At 44.9% G+C, this 23,245-nt stretch overlaps 1 protein-coding gene across 1 annotated transcript in view; it reads left to right on the top strand.

Annotated features, from left to right (window-relative positions):
• Nucleotides 1-23,245, top strand: part of PGM1 (phosphoglucomutase 1) — a gene marked incomplete at its 5' end in the record, with an annotated part of 56,334 nt that overhangs the window by 14,258 nt on the left and 18,831 nt on the right. The window contains 5 exon segments of the mRNA NM_001082316.1: nt 1,344-1,459; nt 12,460-12,595; nt 15,291-15,474; nt 18,428-18,562; nt 22,272-22,885. Of these exon segments, the coding sequence (NP_001075785.1) occupies nt 1,344-1,459; nt 12,460-12,595; nt 15,291-15,474; nt 18,428-18,562; nt 22,272-22,361 (661 nt within the window). The 3' untranslated portion in view covers nt 22,362-22,885.

The raw sequence follows: 23,245 nt of genomic DNA, 5'->3' as shown, positions 1-23,245 counted from the left end.
TCCTGGTGCCCACCATGCCCTTCCCTGTGCCGAGAACACTCTTCCCCTCTTTTCAGCGTAGACATTTGATGCGTGTTGTGTGCTAAGTGGAAGGACGGGTGAAGTTTGTCACGGATTCAGTGCCCCCTCAGTGTTCACTTAGCATCCAGTACTTCCTCCGTACTGATACTTATCATGGAGTTCTGATATCCTATTTGCTTAATACTCTTGCAGAGAAAAAAAGAAAAAGTCTGGATTCTACCTGCCCATGGTGTTCCTAGCACAGAGTAGCTCACACCTACATATAGTTTTTAAAAATGAATCGATGAATGCTATTGCATCAGTGGATGGATGGCAGTTCTGTTTGTGGCCATGTTATCACACATCAGACCTGTCAGGTCCTGGAATATCTTCTGTGTCATGCAAGAGCAGCATAATTACAATGTTTGGGGAAAAAATGGATGATCCACTTGTAGAATTGCCACTAAAATACCTCCTTAATAAAAGTTCATTGTATTTTTATAATTTTCAAAATCATGGATTTGCTCTTTCTCCAATGTTAGAGTCCAAACACAGTGTTGTTCTGTTGGGAGTAAAGCAAGTGTCCTGGAAAGCAGAACTCATCAAAACAGTGAATGAAGCTGACCACCTAACTTCCTGCTGAAAAGGAGAGGAATTAAAAAAAAAAAAAAAAAACTCACCCAAAGATTCTAAATAGTCTAAGGATATATAGGGAGAAGTCAAAGATGTGTTGGAAGGAAAAGGGAGCACTGATGGGAGTGGATGGAGCTGGTACCAATGGGAGACCTCACTGGCTGCTCTCCTTGTGGGGCCTTCTGATAAAAACAAAGGGACATTGACAAGCAGTGAAAGCCTGGGGCCGGCCATCAGGTGTGACCTTGGCATGATCACATAACATTCTTGACCCGTTTTCCTTCTCTCGAAAATGCTGACCTCCCAGACCCAATATTCTATGATTCTGTGATCACCAGTGCATCCGAACCTCATTCTTCTGTTCTCTACAGAAGGGTTATAGAGGCAGTCTACATCCAAAGCAGGTGGATTTAAATCGCCTGCACAGCAGCCCTGTATACTTTGTTACTGTTGCTTCTAAAACATCAAACTCTGTCATCTGAATTAATTCTTCCTTTTTTCCTCCCTACCCACCTCCTCTGTACCCACACAGAATAGCCCATTGTGTGCAAGTTTCCTCTTATGATTTTCCACCAGCCTTAGAATTATGTCTGCCTCTGAGCAGTGCTAAATGGGACCCCTGATTACAATAACGGTCGCTCATTTCCATCCCTCACATGGCCCTGTGCACAGTCCTGCTGTGATGTAACTTTGATTTCATGTCTTTGAAGGGTGGCGAACGCCACAAAGATCGCTTTGTATGAGACCCCAACTGGTTGGAAGTTTTTTGGGAATCTGATGGATGCAAGCAAACTGTCCCTCTGTGGGGAGGAGAGCTTCGGTACTGGTAAGTCGTACTTCTGTGCTAGCATTTTCTACCCTGGAACGCTACCTCTGGTGAAAGCTTAGCCCGCTGAGATAGCATTGAAATAGCAACAGTGGCTGACGTGTCCTAGACCCAGACACAATTTATTTATAACAACCCTGATGCAGTGTGCACATTTGAAAAGCAGTGAGCACAAGCTCGTTCAGCCAGGAGGGCTAATTTTACTCTCAGAGGATCACATCTAGGAGACAGGAAGTTTAGGGGCCTCCTTGGTGGCGTGACCATTGAGTCTGCAGGGATTAAACAGAGTGATAAACATATTTTTCTTCCCTCAGTGGTCAAGGAAACCTTTATAAATGTTTTCATTTGGGGGAAGAAATATGATGGAGCAAGTCAGTTTTTCGTTTTTATTTAAAGGGAGGTTTTAGCATAGCATTAAATCTTTCTCTTTCATAGGCCCAAGTTTTCTGTAGCAACAGTTACAATTTATCAAGGCTAGATGAAGGGAGACCATTAAGGTAGAACTAAGTTGCCAGGTGATCAAGAAATTAAAAACACATCCTTGTGCATGAGGGTATGTGTCTAAATTGCAGTACAGTGAAAAAGTGAAACGGAGTATACTCTGGGGGTGACCCAAGACCCTTAGACACTAGTTCTGTGCTTTCCCTCCGCCTCCATGCCTGTCCAAATATTGACCTGAACTCCTACCTCCTCCACGGCCTTCCCCAGGACCCCGGCGCACCTCCATTAATCTCTCTTTTCTAAACATCTATTCAGGTGTGTGGCCTCTTCCCATGGGTTGGTCTCCTGCCAGGTTGCAAGGTACTTCGATGGCCACATCTCTTCTTCTGTCCTCTCTATCCAATATTTTGAAGTAAAGTAACCAGTCTTCTCGGGCCTTTAAAACTCTACTGCTACTCTTTAGCAAAGAGAAGATCAAAACCAACATCTGTCAGCCTCACAATTCGGTTGCTAGGTTAAATGGAACAGAACAAAGATTTCCTTTCCTTTCCCATAGCTCTGGAGGTAGATGGATAGAGTAAACTGGTAAATTGGAGGCACATATTTATAAAATTCTGAGCGCTTTCATACCCTTGAGACAATAGCAGTATTCTTGGGCAGTGAATTATTACTTACAGAGTTGGAAAGCATTAAGAAAGATGAGTCTTAACTATTCCACTAAGAAGGCAGAGATGGCATCCCAAAGTTCTAGATCTTTGATCAGAGATCATAAGGCCATTGCTTAATCCTTTCTCACTTCATAAAATATGGATAGTGCCATGTTATTCCATGGGACACTACATGGATACCCAATGAACCTGTGAAGTGGTCTTCTCTCATGAAGTTCTTCCCAGCGTTGCCCAGTCTAAGCTTGATATCAGTCATTCTTTATGAATGAAAATGTCTCTGAAGGCAGGCATTGTGGTTAAGCCTTTGTTTTTTTTTTTTTTTTTTTGCCACTTTCCCTATCCCATATTTAATCAGTGTTGAGCCTAGTGAAAAGAGAAAAGTCCAGAATCAGGTTTCCCAGAGTGTGTGGGAGTGTAGAAGAATACTAGTTCCACAAGAAGGTTCTGGGAATCAGCAAAGACTGGGGAACTTGGAGTATACTTCTCTATCTTGCATATTCCCAATGATACTGACCTTTGAAGGTTCTGAAACATTCTGCTTACTATAAGGAATCTTGTTAGTACAGTTTTGTCCAAACATAGTTAACCACAATGTCTTCCTTCTGGTAGTACATCCAGTAACATCTTGTCCCACAGACCCACAAAAGAGATCAGAGCCAGGGCCGAAGCTGTGAAGTAACAGGTTAAGGCACTGCCTGCAATGCCAACATCCCATATGGGCACCAGTTCGAGTCCCGGCTGCTCCACTTCTGATCCAGTCCCCTGCTGATGTGCCTGGGGAAGCAGTGGAGAGGGACCCAAGTTGCACCCAAGTAGGAGACCCAGATGAAGCTCCTGGCTCCTGGCTTTGGCCTGGCCCAGTCCAGGCTATTGCAGTGAACCAGTGGACTAAAGATCTCTCTCTCTCTCTCTCTCTCTCTCTCCTTCTCTCTCTATAACTCTGTGTTTCGAATTAAAGAGAGAGAGAGAGAGAGTGGGAGAGTGAGAGAGCAGAGCCAAGTAGGAGTCTCTGGTTAACTGGAAGGCACAGGCCTGAAGTCAGGACAGCTGCTCCTGTCTTGCATGACAGACCCCTCAAATACTTGAAGCCACTCTCAGTCCTTTTCCTCCACACTGCCCATCCTTGGGCCCTCTGATTATTCATTTCACATTGCTTGCAGCCCAAACACCAACCTCTAGGTGCTTCTGAGTTCTCCAGTGCCCCCTGTTGGAAGGCCATGCTGAAATCTTCTAGGTTAACCGGGCAAGTGAAGGTGGGGTAGGATGATTATATCTAGTGACCTAGTGACCTGGGCACTGTACTTTTCTCTGTATAACTTTTACTTAGGTTAGCTGTTAGGAAGTGTTATGATACAATGTAGTACATGAACAGTTGTGGATTGTTAAACCCTTCAAGCCTTTACCAGGGATCATTGGCCAAGAAAAATCACCCCTGTTGCATTTGTAGAATTGATTTCTTTGCACCAAAATACAAGACTTTATTCTTTGCTAAAATTTGTTATTATTCATTAACCCGTTCAACAAACACCAAGTTTGTCATGGTTATCCATCCATGGTTTTATATCCCCTCCAATATCTTTTATATACAAAGAGAGAGTGCATCATGTAGTAATCCACAAGGTCTTTCTCTGTTTGTAAAAAAAAAATAAATAAGATAAACAGTTTGCTAAAGATAAACAATGTGTTAAAGATAAATGTTTTCAGAACAAGGCTGCAAGCCAGGGCTCTCCAGTGCTGTGAATGAGAGCTGTCGACCTTGTTTAAGTGAACTTTGGCGCTCCGTGTTTACACAGGAGGTGATTCCACCACCACGCCCCTTGCTGGTGACATTTCCAACAGGTCCTTTCGAGAGTTCCTCAGGGTGGCTGTTGGCCATCCTATGAGTTTTGAAATATTTGAATTCTATAGCTTCAGTGCAAGGTGCTTTGTTTCTGTGTTTTTCCTGGCAATAGCAGAGGCACTTTCTGGAACTTTCCAGAGTGGGTCGAGTGGGTCAAGAGTATTGGCTCTCCTGGCAATACATACTTCTCCCTTGTTGAACTCAGTGAATCTGTAATTTTATTATTATTTACAGTTATTTCACTACTATCTATGACTCCACTGTGAGTTCCATGAGGATAGGAATCTTCCCTCTTTCTCCGTTGTATCCTTAGAGCCACACATAGAACCCAGCACAGAATAGGTGCTCACTAAATACTGTTTACTAGATTAGCAAGCCCAGCAGTTATTTGGTATCTTCCACGTAAGCAAATGGAATCCTGCTGCTCGAGAGGGAGGACCTTTAAATGTCACTGGGTGTCCTTTCCTGGCTGGAACCATAAAGGGCCAGGCGCTGCTTTCCTCCTTCGACACCCACCTGTCCTCTCACAGTGGTCTGGGGCTCTTGGGAGGACTCAACACCATTCAGCTCCATAGTCCAGGGCTGGAAACCCCAAGCTCTGTGTGGAAAGAGATGAGTGTCTGCATAAGATGCTTACTTGCAAAGAGGTGCACAAGAGTCTGACTTGAGAAGAACCAGCTCATCAAGTGGAGGAAGGAAGCAGTGCGTTGAAAGAGCAAGCCAAGAATACTGTATTACTAACATTACATGTTAGTCATACATGTAACACATCTTCTTTCATGGTGGAGAAACGACAGCTTTCTCACATGATTTTCATAACCACAGAGGCCAGGACACCTCCCCAGACCTCAGCATTGCAAACTCCAGGGCTAAGAGTGGATTTTTGTGAGAGAGTCAGAACTGGGGTGTGTGTGTATGTGTGTGTGTGTGTGTGTGTGTGTGTGTGCAGAACTAGACAGGTTGAACCTGCTGTGGTCAGCTGATCTCCTGATGCAAAGCTGTTGTCCCTCCTGACTGTGGGTGATGATGCAGGGGCTTGAGTGTCAGTCCTGTCTCACCTTGGACTTGATAGGAAATTGAGAGTGGACTCATTGAATGCCACTGTCCTTAGAGAAATGGGAGGACCAGGAAAGAGGAATGGGAAACATGGTTGAAAATGAACTTGGTGTCACTTGGCAGTATGCCAGTAAGTGATGATCTGATCGGACTAGAGCTTAGCAGTATTTTTTTCCCTGTCCCGTCTTTAAAGGGTGCTAGTGATAATGCATGATGCAGGAGAGATAAGTTAAAGAAATTGCCATTAATATTTTGCAAGTTTCTTATAAAAAGTCCTTCATGTTGCTACTTCTTTGCATCAATAAATTCCTCAAACTTTTAAGCTGAATCCCAGGTACTGGGTAAGCTTTGGAGACATAATGGTGAGAAAGGGCTTCTCATGGAAGGCTCCGTGAGTTTACCTATGGGGAAAAAGTCAGCCGTTGTCCAGTAATTACAGCTATGCACAGTGATAGCAGGGAGGTACCCAGGGCTGCGGGAGTTCTGAACTCAGGAGCACCTGGTCTGGTTTGGTGGTGCAGGGCTCAGTTTTCTATCAGGTTCTCTGCCCATTCCAGCTTACACAGATCTTGAATACAGTATTTCCCTGTAGGTGAAGCTCCCTAGGGAAGGTTGCAGCTTCCTGTATCTGGTGTCCCACACAGAATACCCCAACAGCGCTAGGCTTTGACCCTCCTCGGAACAAACGCAGTTCAGCAGTGCCCTGGGTGTCTGCCTTCCTCGCCTGAATGTGCTCACCCCGGCAGGGCAGGGGACAGGTCTTACTCATGCGAGTGTTTTGTTGTGTGCTTGAATGTGCTGACACCGAGTCATGTTTGTTGAGTGTGGGGTGAAGTTTGTGTTCAGACACAGATCTTGCCCTCAGGCACTCACTACCCTCCTCCAAAGGCACCTTCTGGAAAGGAAACCAAGTCCCACAGGCAGTCTCAAGGTAGTACAGGAGCAATTGCTATGTGGGAACACTCCTGGGGGCTGGAAGGATCTGGAAAATTACTGCAAGGCTCGCCTTCCTTTCCAAGGAAGCCATTTGTACAGTGGGAGGCAAAAGGGATGGGATTGCGAGCAGAGCAGGTCTGCTGAGCTGCCCAGCCAGGAAACCCCAGTGGGACCTGGCCCTTCAGTGTGGGCGGATTCTGCATGAACACTGACTGTGGGCCAGGCTGCCGTGGGTGTACCACTCGGAGCCTAGGGTAGGGTCTGATCACAGGGACTGACAGAAGCACAGAGCAAGGCAAGGAATGCATCCTGGATGAGGGTGGGGTTGAGATGGACATTGACTGCCAATTTCCAGGCAGGGAGAACAGCCTGGGAGCTGGAGGAGAGAGAGGCAGACAGACAGACAGACGCTGAGACTTTCAGAGAACAGTTTTTAGCTGTCACGTCCCTGTCCTCAGGCCTGATACCCACGGAGGTAGAACTGTGGTGGCTCCTGGGAGGCCCATAGCAGTAGATGTAACCTAATTCCTAAACCATTAGCTCTTGGCTCCCCCAGCAAGGGCTGACATTTTTCTTGGCTGAGACCCAGAGTGTGCCCTGACGGAGACGAGTCTGTACTTACCACAAGGTGCTGATTAGGCCCAAGTCGAGTGACAGGTGTTTGAAGATGCTGACGGGGCAGAACGGCGTGTGCTGAGTCTCGGAGCTGGGCCGCAGTGCAGGGACCCGGTGCAGAGCCCAGCACCACCCTTGTCGGGCCAGCATAGGCAGGCCTGGCCACCAGTGTTTCCCCAGTTTCACTATTCAGTGAGCTTGGTCTTTTTTCCTTCTGAAAGAAATGCAAACATGGTGGTCCAAGTAAGTCACATGCATTGTGGGGAAAAAGGAAGGAGAAAAAAATGCTCCGGATTCCCACTGCCCAGAGGGATTATATTCTGCTTTCTTCCCCAATATGTACAGCAAAGGAACATCATTTTTTCAAAGCTTAATAAGGTCAGTGGAAAAATATAAATATTCCCTAAAAGTTTTTTTAATTTCTCCCTTTATTCATAATGGTAGCTTGCATTCATATGGTACTTAACCATCTGTAAACTACTACCCCTACTTGCTTTATCACAGTAATTTCTCGCAATGGTATGAGTTTAGCATAATTCCCATTTTGTAGTCTAGGAGACTGAGGCTCAGAAAAGTGAAGTGACTTGTCCAAATTCAAATAGCTTATCAGGAACAGAGCCTCCAATTCAAGCGTTCTGATTCTTAAAAAGCAAAGCATTTTCCCATGAGCCACAACTGTAAAAACAATAGTTTTGGAGACACACACATGCAGTGTTGCCCTTTTTGGCTAGAAACCTGTCACCATTCATCAGAACACTGAAGGAAATGAAACCTACTCAGCCTTTCTGAGTATTTATTGAATTGCCTAGAGCTTTGGCACATCTAATGTGATTTGTGAAATTAATCAGAATATCCAAAGAGACTGAGGATCATTGTGAGTGGGATAGCATGGTTGTTTATGTTACCATAATATTAGGTATGTGATTTAGTTATCTCCAGTAACTTGGTGAGTGCTGGATGAGATTTTTACTTTTTATTTTAATTTCCACATGAAAGAAAAAAGACAAGTTCCTTACTAGAGCAGAAACACTGCTTCCATGCTTTCCATTTAGCAAAGCAAAGCAAAAAAAAGTACCAGAAGGAAAAAAGAAAAAAATTTGATAAAAAAGGAGGAAAAATGGCCCATGGAGTACCGATAAATAATTCCAAGCTGTGTACTGCTGTCGTGAATTCCCAGTACATCGGGGAAGCTGCCAGAACCTTGCTTCTCAGGAGGAACTGTTGCCAAAACATATCCTCATTTGCAAAAGCTGTAAGAGGCAGGGAGCTAACTTGTTATTACTTAAAATAGCAGTAAAGGCAAATAAGTGTCTTTTATAATAAAACTGGGTAAACAAATCTAAAGTTCGTTATGTAAAGCACTAAAAATATTGCCTACTGTCTCTAGTTTTTGCCAGCATGCAAGTTTTAAGGACTGTTCTAAAAGTGGTGTCTCATAAGAGAGAATACATTTTGAAAGAAAAAGTAGTATATTTTTATGAACCAAAAAGAAAATGTTGCAGTAGTGGATTAGTTGATTGAGACATTTGTTCATGCACTTGCCTGCCATGTTCCCTGTGCTGTGCTAGTCACCAGACTCAGTTACAAGGATAAATAAGAGATGCCTCCAGGAAGCACATGGTTAGTGGGCAGAAAGGCTCATAGCTAGATGAAGGAGGCTCCAGGAGCATGATGCCACCCCAGAGGTTTTGTACAGGCACATTAGCAGGGAGCTGGATTGGAAGAGGAGCACCCAGGACTTGAACCAGCACCCATATGGGGTGCCAGCACTACAGGCAGCGGCTTAACCCTCTAAGCCACAGCGCAACCCCTAATTTTTCTTTTTAAAAACAATGCGGGGCCAGTGATGTGGTGTGGTAGGTTAAGTCTCCCCCAGCTCCCTGCTAATGCACCTAGGGAAGCAGTGGAAGGTGGCCCAAGTAACTGCTTGGGTCCCTGCACCCACGTGGGAGACCCCGAGGAAGCTCCTGCCTCTGGCTTCAGTTCAGCCCAGTTCCGGAACATTGTGGCCATCTGGGGAGTGAGCCAGTGGATGGAAGACCTCTCTCTGTCTCTACCTCTCTCTGTCTGTAACTCTGCCTCTCAAGTAAATAAATGTCTTTTTTAAAAAATGCCAGCTTTTTATTATATTAATTCATTACCTGTATTTATTTCTTGTTGAATTTCTTGTTTATATTCTAGGCTGTTTTTATTTATAGTGAGTTTTTGCTTTTTTCTTATTACTATATAAGAACTATTCCTTTATTGAGTGTTAAACATCTACCTTATGGTTGTAGATGTGTTTATTTTTTAAAGTTTATTGATGGTCTTTGAATTTTATCTGTGGTAGTTTTACTACATAAAATGCTAATTTTTAAATAGACAGATGTATCATTATTTTCTAAGGAATATTTCATTTTTCTTTTTTAATTTATTGTTGTTCTCTTTAACATATTTGTTTATTTTCACTTTTTTTGAAGGCAGAAAGAGATCTTTTACTCGTAAGTTCACTTCCCAAATGCACCAAACAGCTGGGGTCAGGGCTGGGTCAGGTTGGAACCCAGTCCTGGTCTACCACATCGGGGGCAGAGACCAAAGTACCTGAACCTGCTGTCTCCCAGGATGCACGTTAGCTGGAAGCTGGGTCAGAGGTGGAACCAGAATTTGAACCAGGCACTCACTCCAGTATGTGTTGTGGGCATGCCAAGTGCTGTCTTAACCATTGTGCAAAATGCTCACCCAAATACTGAATTTTTTAAAAACTGATTTTATTTATTTGAAAGGCAGAGAGTGAAAGGCAGAGAGACAGAGGCTTTTCATTCACTGGTTCATTCCCCAAATGCCCACAGCAGCCAAAGCTGAGCCACGTCAAAACCAGGAGCTGGGAATTCACTGTAGGTCTTCCTTGTGGGTGCCAGGGACCCTGGTATTCAGGCCATCACCTGCTTCCTCCCCGGATTCACATTAGCAGGAGGCCGGAATTAGGAATGGAGCCAGCACACAAGCCCAGTCACTCCATGTGGAATGTGGGCGTCTTAACTGCTGTGCCAAACCCTGCCCCTCTGTATACTGTGTTTGTATTTATTTATCACCTCCAAGATAGTAAATATATATATATATAGTATTCAAAGGCTTCAAATTGTATAAATCAAGTTTTAATTCATCTGGGATTCTTTCTGGGATAGTGTTTGATAGGAAATAACTAAAGTCTTTCCAAGTTGTTTAACCAGCTATCCAAACATCATTTAGAGATGAATCCATTCTTTCCCCACAACCTTGAAGTGGCACCCTTATCCCAAACTCAAACTTCATATGTGCTTGCATGTTTCTAGGTGTTCTCTTTAGTTTCATTGAGCCAGCAGGCTATTAATTAAATAATTTAATTTAAAATAAAAATTTTAATTTAAAATTTAAAAATTTAATTTATAAATCTTCTAGAAATAATAATAATTATTATTATTTTAAAGATTTCATTTATTTATTTGAGAGGTAGAGTTACAGACAGTGAGAGGGAGAGACAGAGAGAAAGGTCTTCCTTCTGTTGGTTCACTCCCCAAATGGCCACAATTGGCTGGAGCTGTGCTGATCTGAAGCCAGGAGCCAGGTGCTTCTTCTGGGTCTCCCATGTGAGTGCAGGGGCCCAGCACTTGGGCCATCTTCTACTGCTTTCCCAGGCCACAGCAGGGATCTGGATTGGAAGAGGAACAGCTGGGACTAGAACCAGCATCCATATGAGATGCCAGCGCTGCAGGCAGAGGATTAACCTACTGTGCCACGGTGCTGGCCCCTGATAATTTAATTATTTAAACTGTTTCTGTAAGATTTATTTTGATTTATTTTTCTTACATTAATACTTTTTAAACTTTTATTTAATAAATATAAATTTCCAAAGTACAGTTTATGGATTACAATGGCTTTTTCCCCCCATAACTTCCCTCCCACTCGCACCCCTCCCATCTCCCGCTCCCTCTCCCCTTCCATTCACATCAAGATTCATTTTCAATTATCTTTATATACAGAAGATCAATTTAGCATATATTAAGTAAAGATTTCAACAGTTTGCACCCACACAGAAACACAAAGTGTAAAGTACTATTTGAATACTAGTTATAACAACATTAATACTTTTTGATTGCTGTACCATATTCTACTGAATTATTCCACTGACAATTTCATTGGCATTTGCCTTAAATTTCTAAATTGCTTTGACAGTCATCCATTTCTTCTCTGTATGATGTTCTTTACTCAAAATAGGTTGAGTATCCCTTTCCCAAAATGCTTGGGACCACAGCATCTTGAATTTTGGCTTTTTCTAGGTTTTTGAAAATTTGCATACATGCACACACACACACACACACACACACAATGAGGCATCTTGAGGCAGATGCTCAAGTCTAAACACAGAATTCATTATGTTTCACATGCACCTTATATGCTTTTTGTTAAATTAAAATACTTGAGAGAAGCTTCTTGGGGGAAGGAAATGGTTTCTTTCAGCTTGCAGTTTGAGGGTTCACAGTCCAAGACAGGGTGGCCCCATTGGTCTGACATCTGGTGGAGGCTGGCCATGGCAGAACGTGTGCAGAGGAATGGCCACGTGATGAGCCAGGAAGCGGAGAGACTCAAGAAGCAGCCTTGTCGTGAGAGCTGCACACAGAGGACAAGCCCTCGAGGATCTAAAGACCTCCCTCAGGAAACCCAGCTAATCAAGTCTCTAACCTTAATCCAGTCGTCATTAGCAAAATTGGGCCTCAAACTTCTGTGTGAGCTTGGGGAGCTAAATGCTGTTCCAGCCATAGCATCCATATACCCTGAAAATAGTATGACACTACATTTTCAGTGCACCTGCATTTTGACTATGATGTGTCGCTGAAAATCAGATGTGACATTTTCCTGTAGTAGTGTCATGTCCGTGCTCAAGAAATTTCAGATTTGGGAGCATTTTGGATGTTTGGATTAGGGACTCTCAATCTGCATATTATTCCCTCCAGGTACTCAAGTTGCCAGGAAAGTTTTATAACTTACTTAGTGGTTGCTGGATGCTTACTGGGTTCTCCCCCTCCCAAAAAATTTATTTTATTTATTTGAAAGACAGATTGATAGAGAGAGATAGACAGAGACAGAGATAGATCTTCTATCTGCTGGTTCACTGCCCAAATGGCCAAAATCACTGGGTCTGGACCAGGCCAAAGCCAGAAGCCTGGAACTCTGGTCATTGAGGCAAGTGGCAGGGGCCCAAGTACTTGGGCCATCTTCTGCTGCTTTCTCTGGCACACTAACAGGGAGCTGGATGGGAAGTGGAGCAGCCAGGACTTGACCCAGCACTGCCATATGGAATGTGGCTGCTTCAGGTGGTGGCTTAACCTACGGTGCCACACATCGGCCCCTGGATGCTCACTGTTGAGGATGTGCCCAGGTGTTTTGGAGAAGTCATGTTGCTCACAGCGGCTCGCTCTGCCTGCCAGGTTCCGACCACATTCGTGAGAAAGATGGGCTGTGGGCTGTGCTTGCCTGGCTCTCCATTCTGGCCACCCGCAAACAGAGTGTGGAGGACATCCTCAAAGACCACTGGCACAAGTTCGGCCGCAACTTCTTCACCAGGTGAGCTGCAGCCTGGTGAGGCAGAGGTGGGGCGGGGCGGCAGGTGGCTCTCGTGTGCACGAAAAGTCTTTCCTGTGTCAAGTAATAAGAAAGCCCTCATTCATTCAGCCTCTTCCCACAGGGGATTTTAAAAATCATTCAGTTAGGAATGAGACTAAGTTAACTTTGAAGTCAGCCATGAAGAACATGCCTGAAACATTTTACTAACATAATCAAAAAGAATACACACTCTAATAAGTATGTTCAAATATACTCATTGGGTGAACATGATGATTATACTGGATCTGGTTCCTCAAAAATGGGCTAGAATTTGGTTTCTGCCCCTTACTAAATTGGGGAGTCATTTGACATCTCTCTGGGCTCCGTTGTTTCATTGGAGAAATGGGAACAGCGATCTCGCTATTGAGAAGCTCGAATGAAATAGGATTCTGCAAGCATTTTGTAAATTCTGAGTCACCAAGAGTATGGACACCTTGGTTTAAGTTATGGGAACAATTATGAGTAGTTCCCAATCAACATTTCCTACTCATTAAAATAGATCCCCAAAGGCTGTGCGCTGTCAGTACTGCATTCACTGACTGAACAACTCTTCACTGTCTACCTACTCTCTGCCAGGCACCAGGGATTCAGCAGTGAACCAAATGCATAATGACACTTAAGAATTCTTTTCTGTGCATACTTATTTTTTTAAAATATTACATTTTTTTAAACCAGTAATTTTTAAAAATCTTTCCAATACACGTTTCTCCCAGAAATGTAAAATCTAACAAAGTTTTTTCCTGGCCTTTAGAATTTGGACTGTGGAAAGGAAATATTTGCTGGGTAAAATATGTGTCTGTAGGAAATGTGTGGATAGAATTTCTCTGGACCTCAGTTGTCTTTTCTGTAACTGAGTGAGTTTGACTAGAGGACGATGAACTATTGCATTCCAGATGTAATAGTTCATGACCTTTGGATAGTCAGCAAAGGATCCAACCCTGAGCAACCTGGGCTCCTTGATCAGAATCCTTATTAACTTTGGAGAAACGTATTGATCTCTTCTTCCCTCTAGTTATTCTTTTGTGGAAGACAGAAGTGATAACTGACACCTGGTACCACAGTAGCCCTGGGACCCAAGGCAAGAATCACTCTGTAAGAGCAGGCATGAAGTTTCAAGGACCTGCAGTTACACAGAAATAGGACCATGTCTGTTTTTGTGCCATGTGGTATCCCCAGACAGCTATCTCCCAGTAGACCCTGTATAAATGCGTTTCAAATAAAGGACTGAGTTAATCAGTGAACAGTAGCCAGACTGGAATAAGGCTAGGGGAGCTCGTTCAGAGTCCCCATATTAAACTATTTTTAACATATTTTTATTAATTGTCAAATATGACTGCTAAACAAGTATTCTGGATCACATCCTTAAAATCTGCATTTCTAACTAGTTAAGACTCTAGTATACTGTCTTTATGGAACCAAAATGCTAGGTACTTTTGCACGCATTGTCTCATGTTAACCTCCAAGGGGTCATAGATAAGGCACCTGAGATTCTGAGCCAAGGCAGCCAGCTGTGGTCGCACAGGCAGCGATCAGTAGAGGCTGCGTTCATAGCTAGTCCTATGTGAATGCGATGCAAAGCCCCGATTCTTTCCGTTCCACCCCGCAGTACCTAGGATTTGGAAAGCATTTGCCTCGAACACCCAGAGGTCACAGATGTAAAGCACACACACCTGGTTGTAATTTCTTGCTGTTTATCATTTTAACAGGGGGAGAGGGCTGACTTCAAGATTAAGGGGACTGTTTTGTCCTTGAATCATAGAATAATGGAGCCAGAATGGGGGTTGGCCTTAATTCCCCAGTATTTCTCGTGTCTCACAGGTGTCATCTTGCACACGGTGAATTTGCTTCCCTATTGCAAGTAAATATGGATTCTGCTAACTTGAGCCTCTGAAAAATAACTCCCTCCAGAGGGTGCATGCCACTAGGTCAAGAAAAGCCACCTGCTAGAGTCTTCATGTTCATAAGATAGAAGTCAAGAACAATTCTCGGAGGAAAAATAATTGGCATGAAATTTCATTTGCAGTGCACTCTTTTCCCCTGGCCCTTCTGCATCCACACCAGGCCTCCGCTGTCAGGGTGAATCCAAAGCACAGTGGACTTCACTGTACCCGAAAGGCGGGAAGCATCGCATCTGGTCAGCAAAACCTTGGCCTTGCCTTAGGAAGCTCCTGTGGAGACTGGAGCTTTCCTTAGCCAAGGTCGCAGCCGCCTCAGGCAGGTCCCAGGCCAGGAGCCATCCAAGCCGTCATCCTCATCCCAAAGAGGCTCAAGGAGTTTGGAAAAGAAGCAGCTAAGCCACATGGCAGATCTTTGAAGAGCTCTCTGGAGATAATGTTGCTTTTAACTCTGCCTCCTCGGGATGTTAGATAGGATCTCTCCAGCGCCTTTGAAGCACCTTAGAGCTTTATCCCGTAGAAAAGCCGAGACGGGCAGGTTCTGCCATTTCAGAAGCTCCTAACCCTTCCCCGAAATCCTCCAAACCCTCCCTTTCATCCCCGGCCTGTTCAGTCCCCAGTGACTGACAAGCTCATGTGTTTTGCCGACTTCTAAAGTTCCGTGGTTTTGGGGGCGGGCCAAAGAGATGATGAAGAAAGTGCCGCTCGCCCTTGGTATGGGCTGCAGTTAGCCCGCGGGACTCACCCTCTTTTTCTCCCAGGTATGATTATGAGGAGGTGGAAGCTGAGGGCGCCACCAAAATGATGAAGGACTTGGAGGCCCTCATGTTCGATCGCTCCTTCGTGGGGAAGCAGTTCTCAGCGAATGACAAGGTTTACACGGTGGAGAAAGCTGACAACTTTGAGTACCATGACCCGGTGGATGGAAGCGTCTCCAAAAACCAGGTGGGAGCAGATTTCCTTGTCTATAGGAGACAGGCCCCAAGGCTTTGTCTCTGAGGTTTCGAGGTCATTTTTCCTTTGCTGGCTCGTTTTTCTCCAGTAGCTGTTCTCAAAGACTTTTCTTTCTTTCTTTGTTAAATGTAAAAAAAAAAAAAAAAGTGTTTATTTGAGATAGAGAGACGTAGAAAGAGAGAGATCATCGGCTGGTTCATTCCTCACATGCCTGCCACAGCTGGGGCTGGGCCAGACCAAAGCCAGGAGCCACCCCAAAGCCAGGAGCCACCCCAATCCCATGTAGGTAACAGAAATCCATTTACTTAAGCCACTACTGCCTCCCAGGGTCTGCACTAGCAGGAAGTTGGAGTCCCGGACCAGAGTGAGGAACTGGACCTTCTGTGGGTTCTGATGTGAGATGTGATGAGGATGTGGGTGTCTTACTTGCATCTTACCTAGTAGGCTAAATGACTGCCCACAACAGACTTTTCTGCCGAGTTTCATGTGACTGTCACATGCTTTTGGAGGGAACTTTGCCCTGATTCTAAGCAATCCCCTAATGACCTCATTTTGGGACCTTTAGCCTAGACCCATGAGGAATTTTTGACCCTTCCAGAATTATATGCAGTATGCCATGTCAGGTATTTAGGAGCCCTGGAAATTAAAGACGGGAGAACTCTGGCCATAGGTATCAACTCTCTTTTCTCTTGACAGATTATTGCAGAATGACAGCAGGTGTGGCATTGTCATACATATTTCTTTCATGTGTGTTTCCAATTTCTAAAACAGAAGACAAACACAGGCAAGGCCTTCCCAGACTTAGAAGTGTCAACTGCTGTTGTCCACAGTCCATGGGATGCAGCAGTGTGTAGCAGCATCCCACAGTTGAGACTCTGCCCCGTCCTGGATGTGGACAGACCTGTGAAGGTTCCCCTCATTGTGTGCCTGGTGCCCCAGGCAGCAGGCCGGGTCAGCCTTCTTCCAGCCTCTTGTGGAAGGGACTCGTCTCTCGTAAGCTAGGAGCAGAGATAATCAAGAAGGGCACGAAGCCTTCCAGGTTTGCTTTTTCCTGTTAGGTCCAGAATTTTGGCCCAGTCCTTTGGAAGGCATCCAGTCCAACAGGGTTTGCAGAAGATGGCCTGTGCAATTTGTTTTAGAGCCTCTCTCAGGAGAGCAGTGGTGGGAGGGTCTGTGGAACCTGGGCACAGTGACCCACAGGGCCTGGGGTCTCCCTCCTTCAGAATTCTAGCCAAGTGGTTTCTCATCTTTGTGCCTTTTCACCATCTCTGAGAACCTTGAGGCCAGTCTAGATTATTATAAATTATGTCTGAGATGATTAGAACAAAAGAGGCCTGGGGCGGAGCAGGTGAGACCGAGCAGATCAGTGGGAGAACAAAAAGGCCAGGAAAAGGGACCCCCAAGTCTGCGCCGCATCTGACACCTGCTGGGAGAGAACAGGGGAGCAAGGGTGTGTGTGGGAGGGATGCCAGCCCCAGCAGAGGCACTGCTCTCTGTGCTTGGTAAGAAGGCAGCAGCTCCACGTTCTAGAATCAAACCTGAGCACTGGGGCCGGTGTTGGGGTACAGCCAATTAAGCTGCGCGGACGACTCCAGCATTTCGTGTCAGAGTAACAGTTGGAGTCTCAGCTGCTTCGCTTCCATTCCAGTTTCCTGCTGATGCTCCTGGGAAGGCAGCCGATGGATGGGCCCCTGCCACCTACATGGGAAACCAGAATGGAGTTCCTGGCTCCTAGCTTTGGCCTGGCTCATACTATTTGTTGTGGCCATTTGGAGAGTGAGCCAGTGAATAGAAGATCCCTCTTTTTCTGTCCCTCCCTCTCTGTGTGTGTGTCCTTCTGCCTTTCAAATAAATAAATCTTTTTTTTAAAATGCTGAACATTTAGGTAGGAGAGAAAATCTTCCAAAGTAGAGACAACATCTGCAATCAAGAAAAAAGAACTTAGAAGCTTCAGGCTGAAGCTGCAGGGGGAGGAGACTAACTCTAGGGTTTCTAGAAAGCACGAAATGTCAAGTGGAAATGAACTCCGTCCTCTCGGGATGACTGGCTGGGACGTGTATTTTGCGTACTTCACCTGCTGCCTTCACTAATGAACACTAGTGATTGGCACCGTTAAGCACTGAGTAGGGAGGGGTGACAAACAGCAGGTGAGAAGCCACGTCCTTCCTTGCAGTCTTTGGTATTAGGCAAAGTTCATCTTTGCATGAAGAATTTACAGACCCGTAAAGACAGGATCCGCAGGTGGCCAACTCACCCCGCCCTCGTCCCACAGGCTGAGGAGTGAGTACTCAGCCTTTCCTCCTGAACTAGGATCATTGAGGACCAACGGTATTGCCGGGGAGGGAGAGGAGGGGCAGCAGCTGGAGAAGGGTGGCTCGACACCGCCCCACACGGGGCCCCAGGTTGAGGCGGCAGGCGTCAGCAGGAGGCTGGCTGCCCCGGGGGCCTGCTCGGTAGGTCAGGAGTAGCTGCTCTGCCATTGGGCCAGGAGGCTCCCTGACGTCTCTATGAGGCCCTCTACCAGTGTTTTGTAGACGTCTTCCCCACATCTGCCGGAAACCTCTCCCGCCCTGCTTTCAGCTCATTCTGTCCATGTTTTCCTCCATCTAGCAGCTTTGACTTACTTATATATTATCCAATCTGGAACGATGGGTCCATACCTCATGGGGAAGCCTCCTGTTGTCCAGTGTCACTGACATCAGGTCTCCCACATGGCCCTGGAAGTGTTCCTCCCATGTTAGCTAAGCCCCTGTTGCCTAGATGCAGTGAGAGGCGGACAGAGGGCAGACTTGTGAGGCCCAATTGTTGTCATTCATCAAGGATCTAAGCCTCCAGTTGGTCAATATGGGTGAAATTAGGTCTTCAGATAGATGCCTCTTAATTTGCCGGTCTTCAACCTCCCATCTGGCGTGAGGGGAAAGAAATCTCCGCTTATCTTTTCCAGGGCTTGCGGCTCATTTTTGCAGATGGTTCTCGCATCATCTTCCGACTGAGCGGTACCGGGAGTGCGGGAGCCACCATCCGGCTGTACATTGATAGCTATGAGAAGGACAATGCCAAGATCAACCAGGACCCCCAGGTAATGCCCAGGCCCTCTCCCCTGATCAGTTTGTTCTCTCAAAGAGAAGGGTAGGGCTTCTACTGAGTTACCATCACTGATTTCTCAAAGGACCCGCAGGATATGAGCTACGCTTGCTGTCCTCCATGTCTCTCTCAGTAGGGCCTGGCAGCAGTGATAGATAACAACAATCAGAATTAACAACCGTCTGAGCATTTACTATTGTGAGCCCATTCATGAATTAGCTCATTTCATTCTTAAATGAGGTAGACTCTATTCTCCTTACTCCACAGTAAGGAAACTGAGAACAGAAACCTTCAGGAAGAGCTAACACGTTTGCATGCCTGATACCTGGCAGGTTCAGGATAACTCATCAGCCCCTCATCTGCTGTCTGATCTGCCATCAATCATTCATCACTTGGCTTAGTCTGATCACTTGCTGTGGCAGAACACACACTGATTCTAAACTTGGCAGGGACAGAGAGACGCAGTTTCATGCATATTCATGGAAAAGTCTGTGGACTGGAGGCTACACCCAAGGATTCTCCATAAATATATCAGAGTGAGGCCGGGCCCCGGAGCTAAGGGTGGGACAGCCGCCAAAATGGGGAACCCGAGGGAAGGCAGTGATGCACAGGGGAGTTTCCCCAAGTGATGCTCCCCAGCCAGAGCTCCATGGCCAAAAACAGCGTAGGAAGTGTTCCAGTGCACGGCCACTTCTTGGCGATTCACAGCACTGCACCTTAAAGGCTCTGAGGAGACTTCCAGTAAAGACGCCGTTCAGAGAATGTTTGTTAAAGGCCTGAACAAGCATCTTTCCAAAGAAGACATACAAATGGCCACCAGGTATATGAGGAAGGTGGTCAGTATCTCTAATAATCCGGGAAATGCAAACCAAAAACAAATTGAGATATCACCCAATGGTGATGGCTGTTACCAAAAAATCAAAAATAACAACCATTGAGGAAAATGTGAAGACCCTTGCATGCTGTTAGTGAGAATGTAAACTGGTACAGCTATTTTGGAAAACAGTATGGAAGTTTCTCAAAAAATTAAAAATAGAAGTACTATATGATCCAGCCTACCTCTTCTGGATATATGAGTAATCTCAAAGAAGTTCATGGAAAATGTGTGTTATGGAAATGTGTGGGTTTAAAAATTTTTTGCACTATAATAGGGGTATCTTTTAGTTTCATTCTAGTATGAACTTTTTGAATTACCTGTATATATCCAAAGGAACTGACATCAGTATCTCAAAGAGATGTCTGCACTCCCAAGTTTATTGCTGCATTATTCCATGATATAGAACCAACCTAAGTGTCCACTGACAGAAGAATGGGAAATAGTTGTTTGATATTTGGGCGTACGTGTGTTTGTGTGTGTGTATCACAATGAAAAATTATTCCATCTTAAAAAAATAAGGAAATCCTGTCAAATGCCACAACATGGGTGAGCCTGGAGAAAATTTTGTTAAGTGAAATAAGCTAGACACAAAAAGACAAATACTGCATGATCTCACTTACATGTGGCTTCTAAAAACAGTTGGATTCATAGACACAGAGAGGAGAGGGTTAGGGGCTGGGGGAAATGGGGAGAGTTTGGTCCAAGGGTATGAAATTTCAATTAAGTAGGACAAATGAGATCCAGATATCAAATGTATAACATGGGAACTGTAATGAATTATACTGTATTGTATATCTGAAATTTACTAAGGCAGTAGATCTTAAGTGTCCTCACTACCAACATCACAGCAAGAAATGTAAATAGGTGAAGAGACTGATATGTTAATTAGTTTTACTATAATAATTGGTTCTCTATATATGTATGTATATAATCAACACATCATGTTGTATACCTTAAATACAAACAACTATTTTAAAATTAAAACCAACAGCATTTGTCATGCATAGTTTTCCACAAAGCCTTTTTGTTCTAACTCTAACAAACTTCCTATAAAACTCATTTGGAAACCCCTGGCATAATGGTTTTGAGCATAGGTTTCAGAGTTAGAGACATCTTGTTTTAAATTTGGTTGCTGCCACTTATTAACTGTGTATCCTTGGACAAATCCTTTCAATTTTGTGTGTCATGGTTTCCTTGTCTATAAAGTGGCAGACTGATGCCTAAGTCGTAGAGTTGTAGGGATTTAAGGAGACAATGAATGAAAAATGCTTGTGGGTCTGGTGTTGTAGTGTAGCAGATTGAGCCTCTCTCATACCACTGGTATCGCACGTCAGAGCGCAGGTTTGAGTTCTGGCTGACTGCTCCACTTCTGATCCAGCTCCCTACCAGTGTACCTGGGAAAGCAGCGGAAGTTGGCCCAAGTACTTGTGCTCCTGCTACCCCTGTGGGAGACTTAGGTGGAGTTCTGGGCTCCTGGCTTCAGCCTGGATCCGGCCTGGCCATTGTGACCATTTGGAGAATGAAGCAATGGATGGAAGATTGATCTATCTATCTATCTATCTATCTATATCTATATCTCTATATCTCTGTCTTCTCCTCTCCTTATATAATTCTGCCTTTCAAATAAATAAACAAGTAAATAAATAAATCTTTTAAAAAGTGCATAAACCCTAAGGCTGGCAATAGGATAAACTTTTGAGAAAGAGCCACTCTTACAGTTCATTTTTTAGTCTAATTTTTTTTGAAAAATTATGGTAAGAACCATAATATTTACTATCTTAACTTAAGTGTATGGTCGAGTAGACTTTAATTTTATAAAACAAACCCTGCACCACTAAACAACGCTTCCCCATTTCTCCTCCCCCCATTCTCTGGTAACTCCAGTCTATTTCCTGTGTCTATGAAATTGGCAAGACACCCTCTGTAAGTGGCATGGTAGCTTTCTCTTTTTTAATATTTTATTTATTTATTTGAGAGGTAGAGTTAAAGACAGTGAGAAGGAGAGACAGAGAGAAAGGTCTTCCTTCCAGTGGTTCACTCCCCAAATGGCCACAATGTCCGGAGCTGTGCCAATCCAAAGCCAGGAACCAGGAGCTTCTTCCTGGTCTCCCACGCAGGTGCAGGGGCCCAAGGACTTCGGCCATTTTCCAATGCTTTCCCAGGCCATAGCAGAGAGCTGGATTGGAAGAGGAGCAGCCGAGACTAGAACCGGTGCCCATATGGGATGCTGGTGCCTCAGGCAGAGGATTAACCTACTACGCCATGGCTCCGGCCCCAAGCATAATAGCTTTCATTATGGAAAGGGGGAGGTCAGAGAATGCTTGCCTTGTACATGTTTCCTAGGGGCCAGACTCCAGTTTTAATCATTGCCAGATCCCTGTTGTGTTGCTGGCATCCCTAAAACTTAAACCAAAGGCAGTGAAATCTGCTTCCTAGACACTTAGAATATTAACACAAGAGGACAGAAGGGAGGAAATTGTGCTTGGTATAAGGTAGGTACAAAGAATGAATGAAAGATAAGTTTTTCTGACCCATGGACATCAAGAGGTGGTAAATGTCACTCGGGCCTGCTGATGGATTGGACAAGGGGAGTTGGAGAGGAAGGTATCGAGTTGATTGGTAGTTGTTCATTCCATATAACAGACAGCGGTGTGGATTCCATGGAGTTGGGGAGGAAGGACATGTATTTAGTTTTAGCTTGGAGACCTGGGAACAGGCATGCGGACATATGGGTTTAGAGCTCACAGGTGAAGTTAGGGCTGGAGCTATGGATCCATGTTTGTAGAGGAAGTGATAGAAGAGGTTTTTCTCTTTGTGTCTCCCTCAGGTCATGTTGGCTCCCCTCATTTCCATTGCTCTGAAGGTGTCCCAACTCCAAGAAAGGACAGGACGCACTGCACCCACCGTCATCACCTAAGAACACAGACCAGATGATGTACGTCCCTCCGCCCCAAGTCATCTGATTGAAGAGCATGGACGGAAACAAAGTGGATAGGCCCCGACTTTCTGGGATTTGATCTTTACACTAACTGTTGCCAAACAGCACGTTCGTGAGGCACTGCTGGTTGAGATGTCCTTGGGAGCCACGTGGGAAGGAGGGAGGGGCCCCGAGGTTTCTGCTAACGTCAGTCCCTGATCCTGCCCTCCTGCACTGCCCCTGGGTGGGTGCTTGCCTCCTAGCCTCAGGTACCATTACACTGCTGTGGAAGGAGGAGGGTGAGCATCCACGAGAGGCCCCTTTCCATCCTGGGGCTATGCCAGTGCAATGCCAGTGCCAGTTGCTTTCCCCTTCGGGAATCGTTCCCCCATTTACTGTTTACATTTTACCCAACAAAGTGCAACTTCTGGTGCCTTCTCTCCAATCAGTTTTTCCTCAGAGTGAGACGTACTCGTCTAGATTTCTGCCTTGTTTTGCAACATGGTCCCGCTACACAATTATTTTGGGCTATTAAAGCAAAATAAGTTGCTGTTGCTTGCTGTCTTTTTTTTTTTTTTTTTTTTTACTCCTAAACTACAAAGTGCTGGTTTGATTTCAAAAAGATTTCTTCTTGGGGAGGAGGAGGAGATTAGTATGTTTTGTTTTAACGTCCTAGCCAGAAAACAAAATGATCTCTGTGCTAGGTTGCAAAACATTACACTCACGAACTGGAATTTTAAATCCTACCAGGGTTAGCTGAGCCCACACTCTTTCAAAGGTAGACAAGTTAAGCTTGAAATGGTTGACTTGGAATGAGGGAAAGGAAGATGGCTTTCAGGAGATTTAAACGGTAAAGCTGGGACGCCATGATGCCTGTTGAAGGG

Source organism: Oryctolagus cuniculus, chromosome 7 (genome assembly GCF_051225735.1).
Source record: "Oryctolagus cuniculus isolate XC-2025 breed Fujian yellow rabbit chromosome 7, ASM5122573v1, whole genome shotgun sequence".
Classification (NCBI taxonomy): Eukaryota; Metazoa; Chordata; class Mammalia; order Lagomorpha; family Leporidae; genus Oryctolagus; species Oryctolagus cuniculus.
This window is presented reverse-complemented; position numbering and strand designations above follow the sequence as displayed.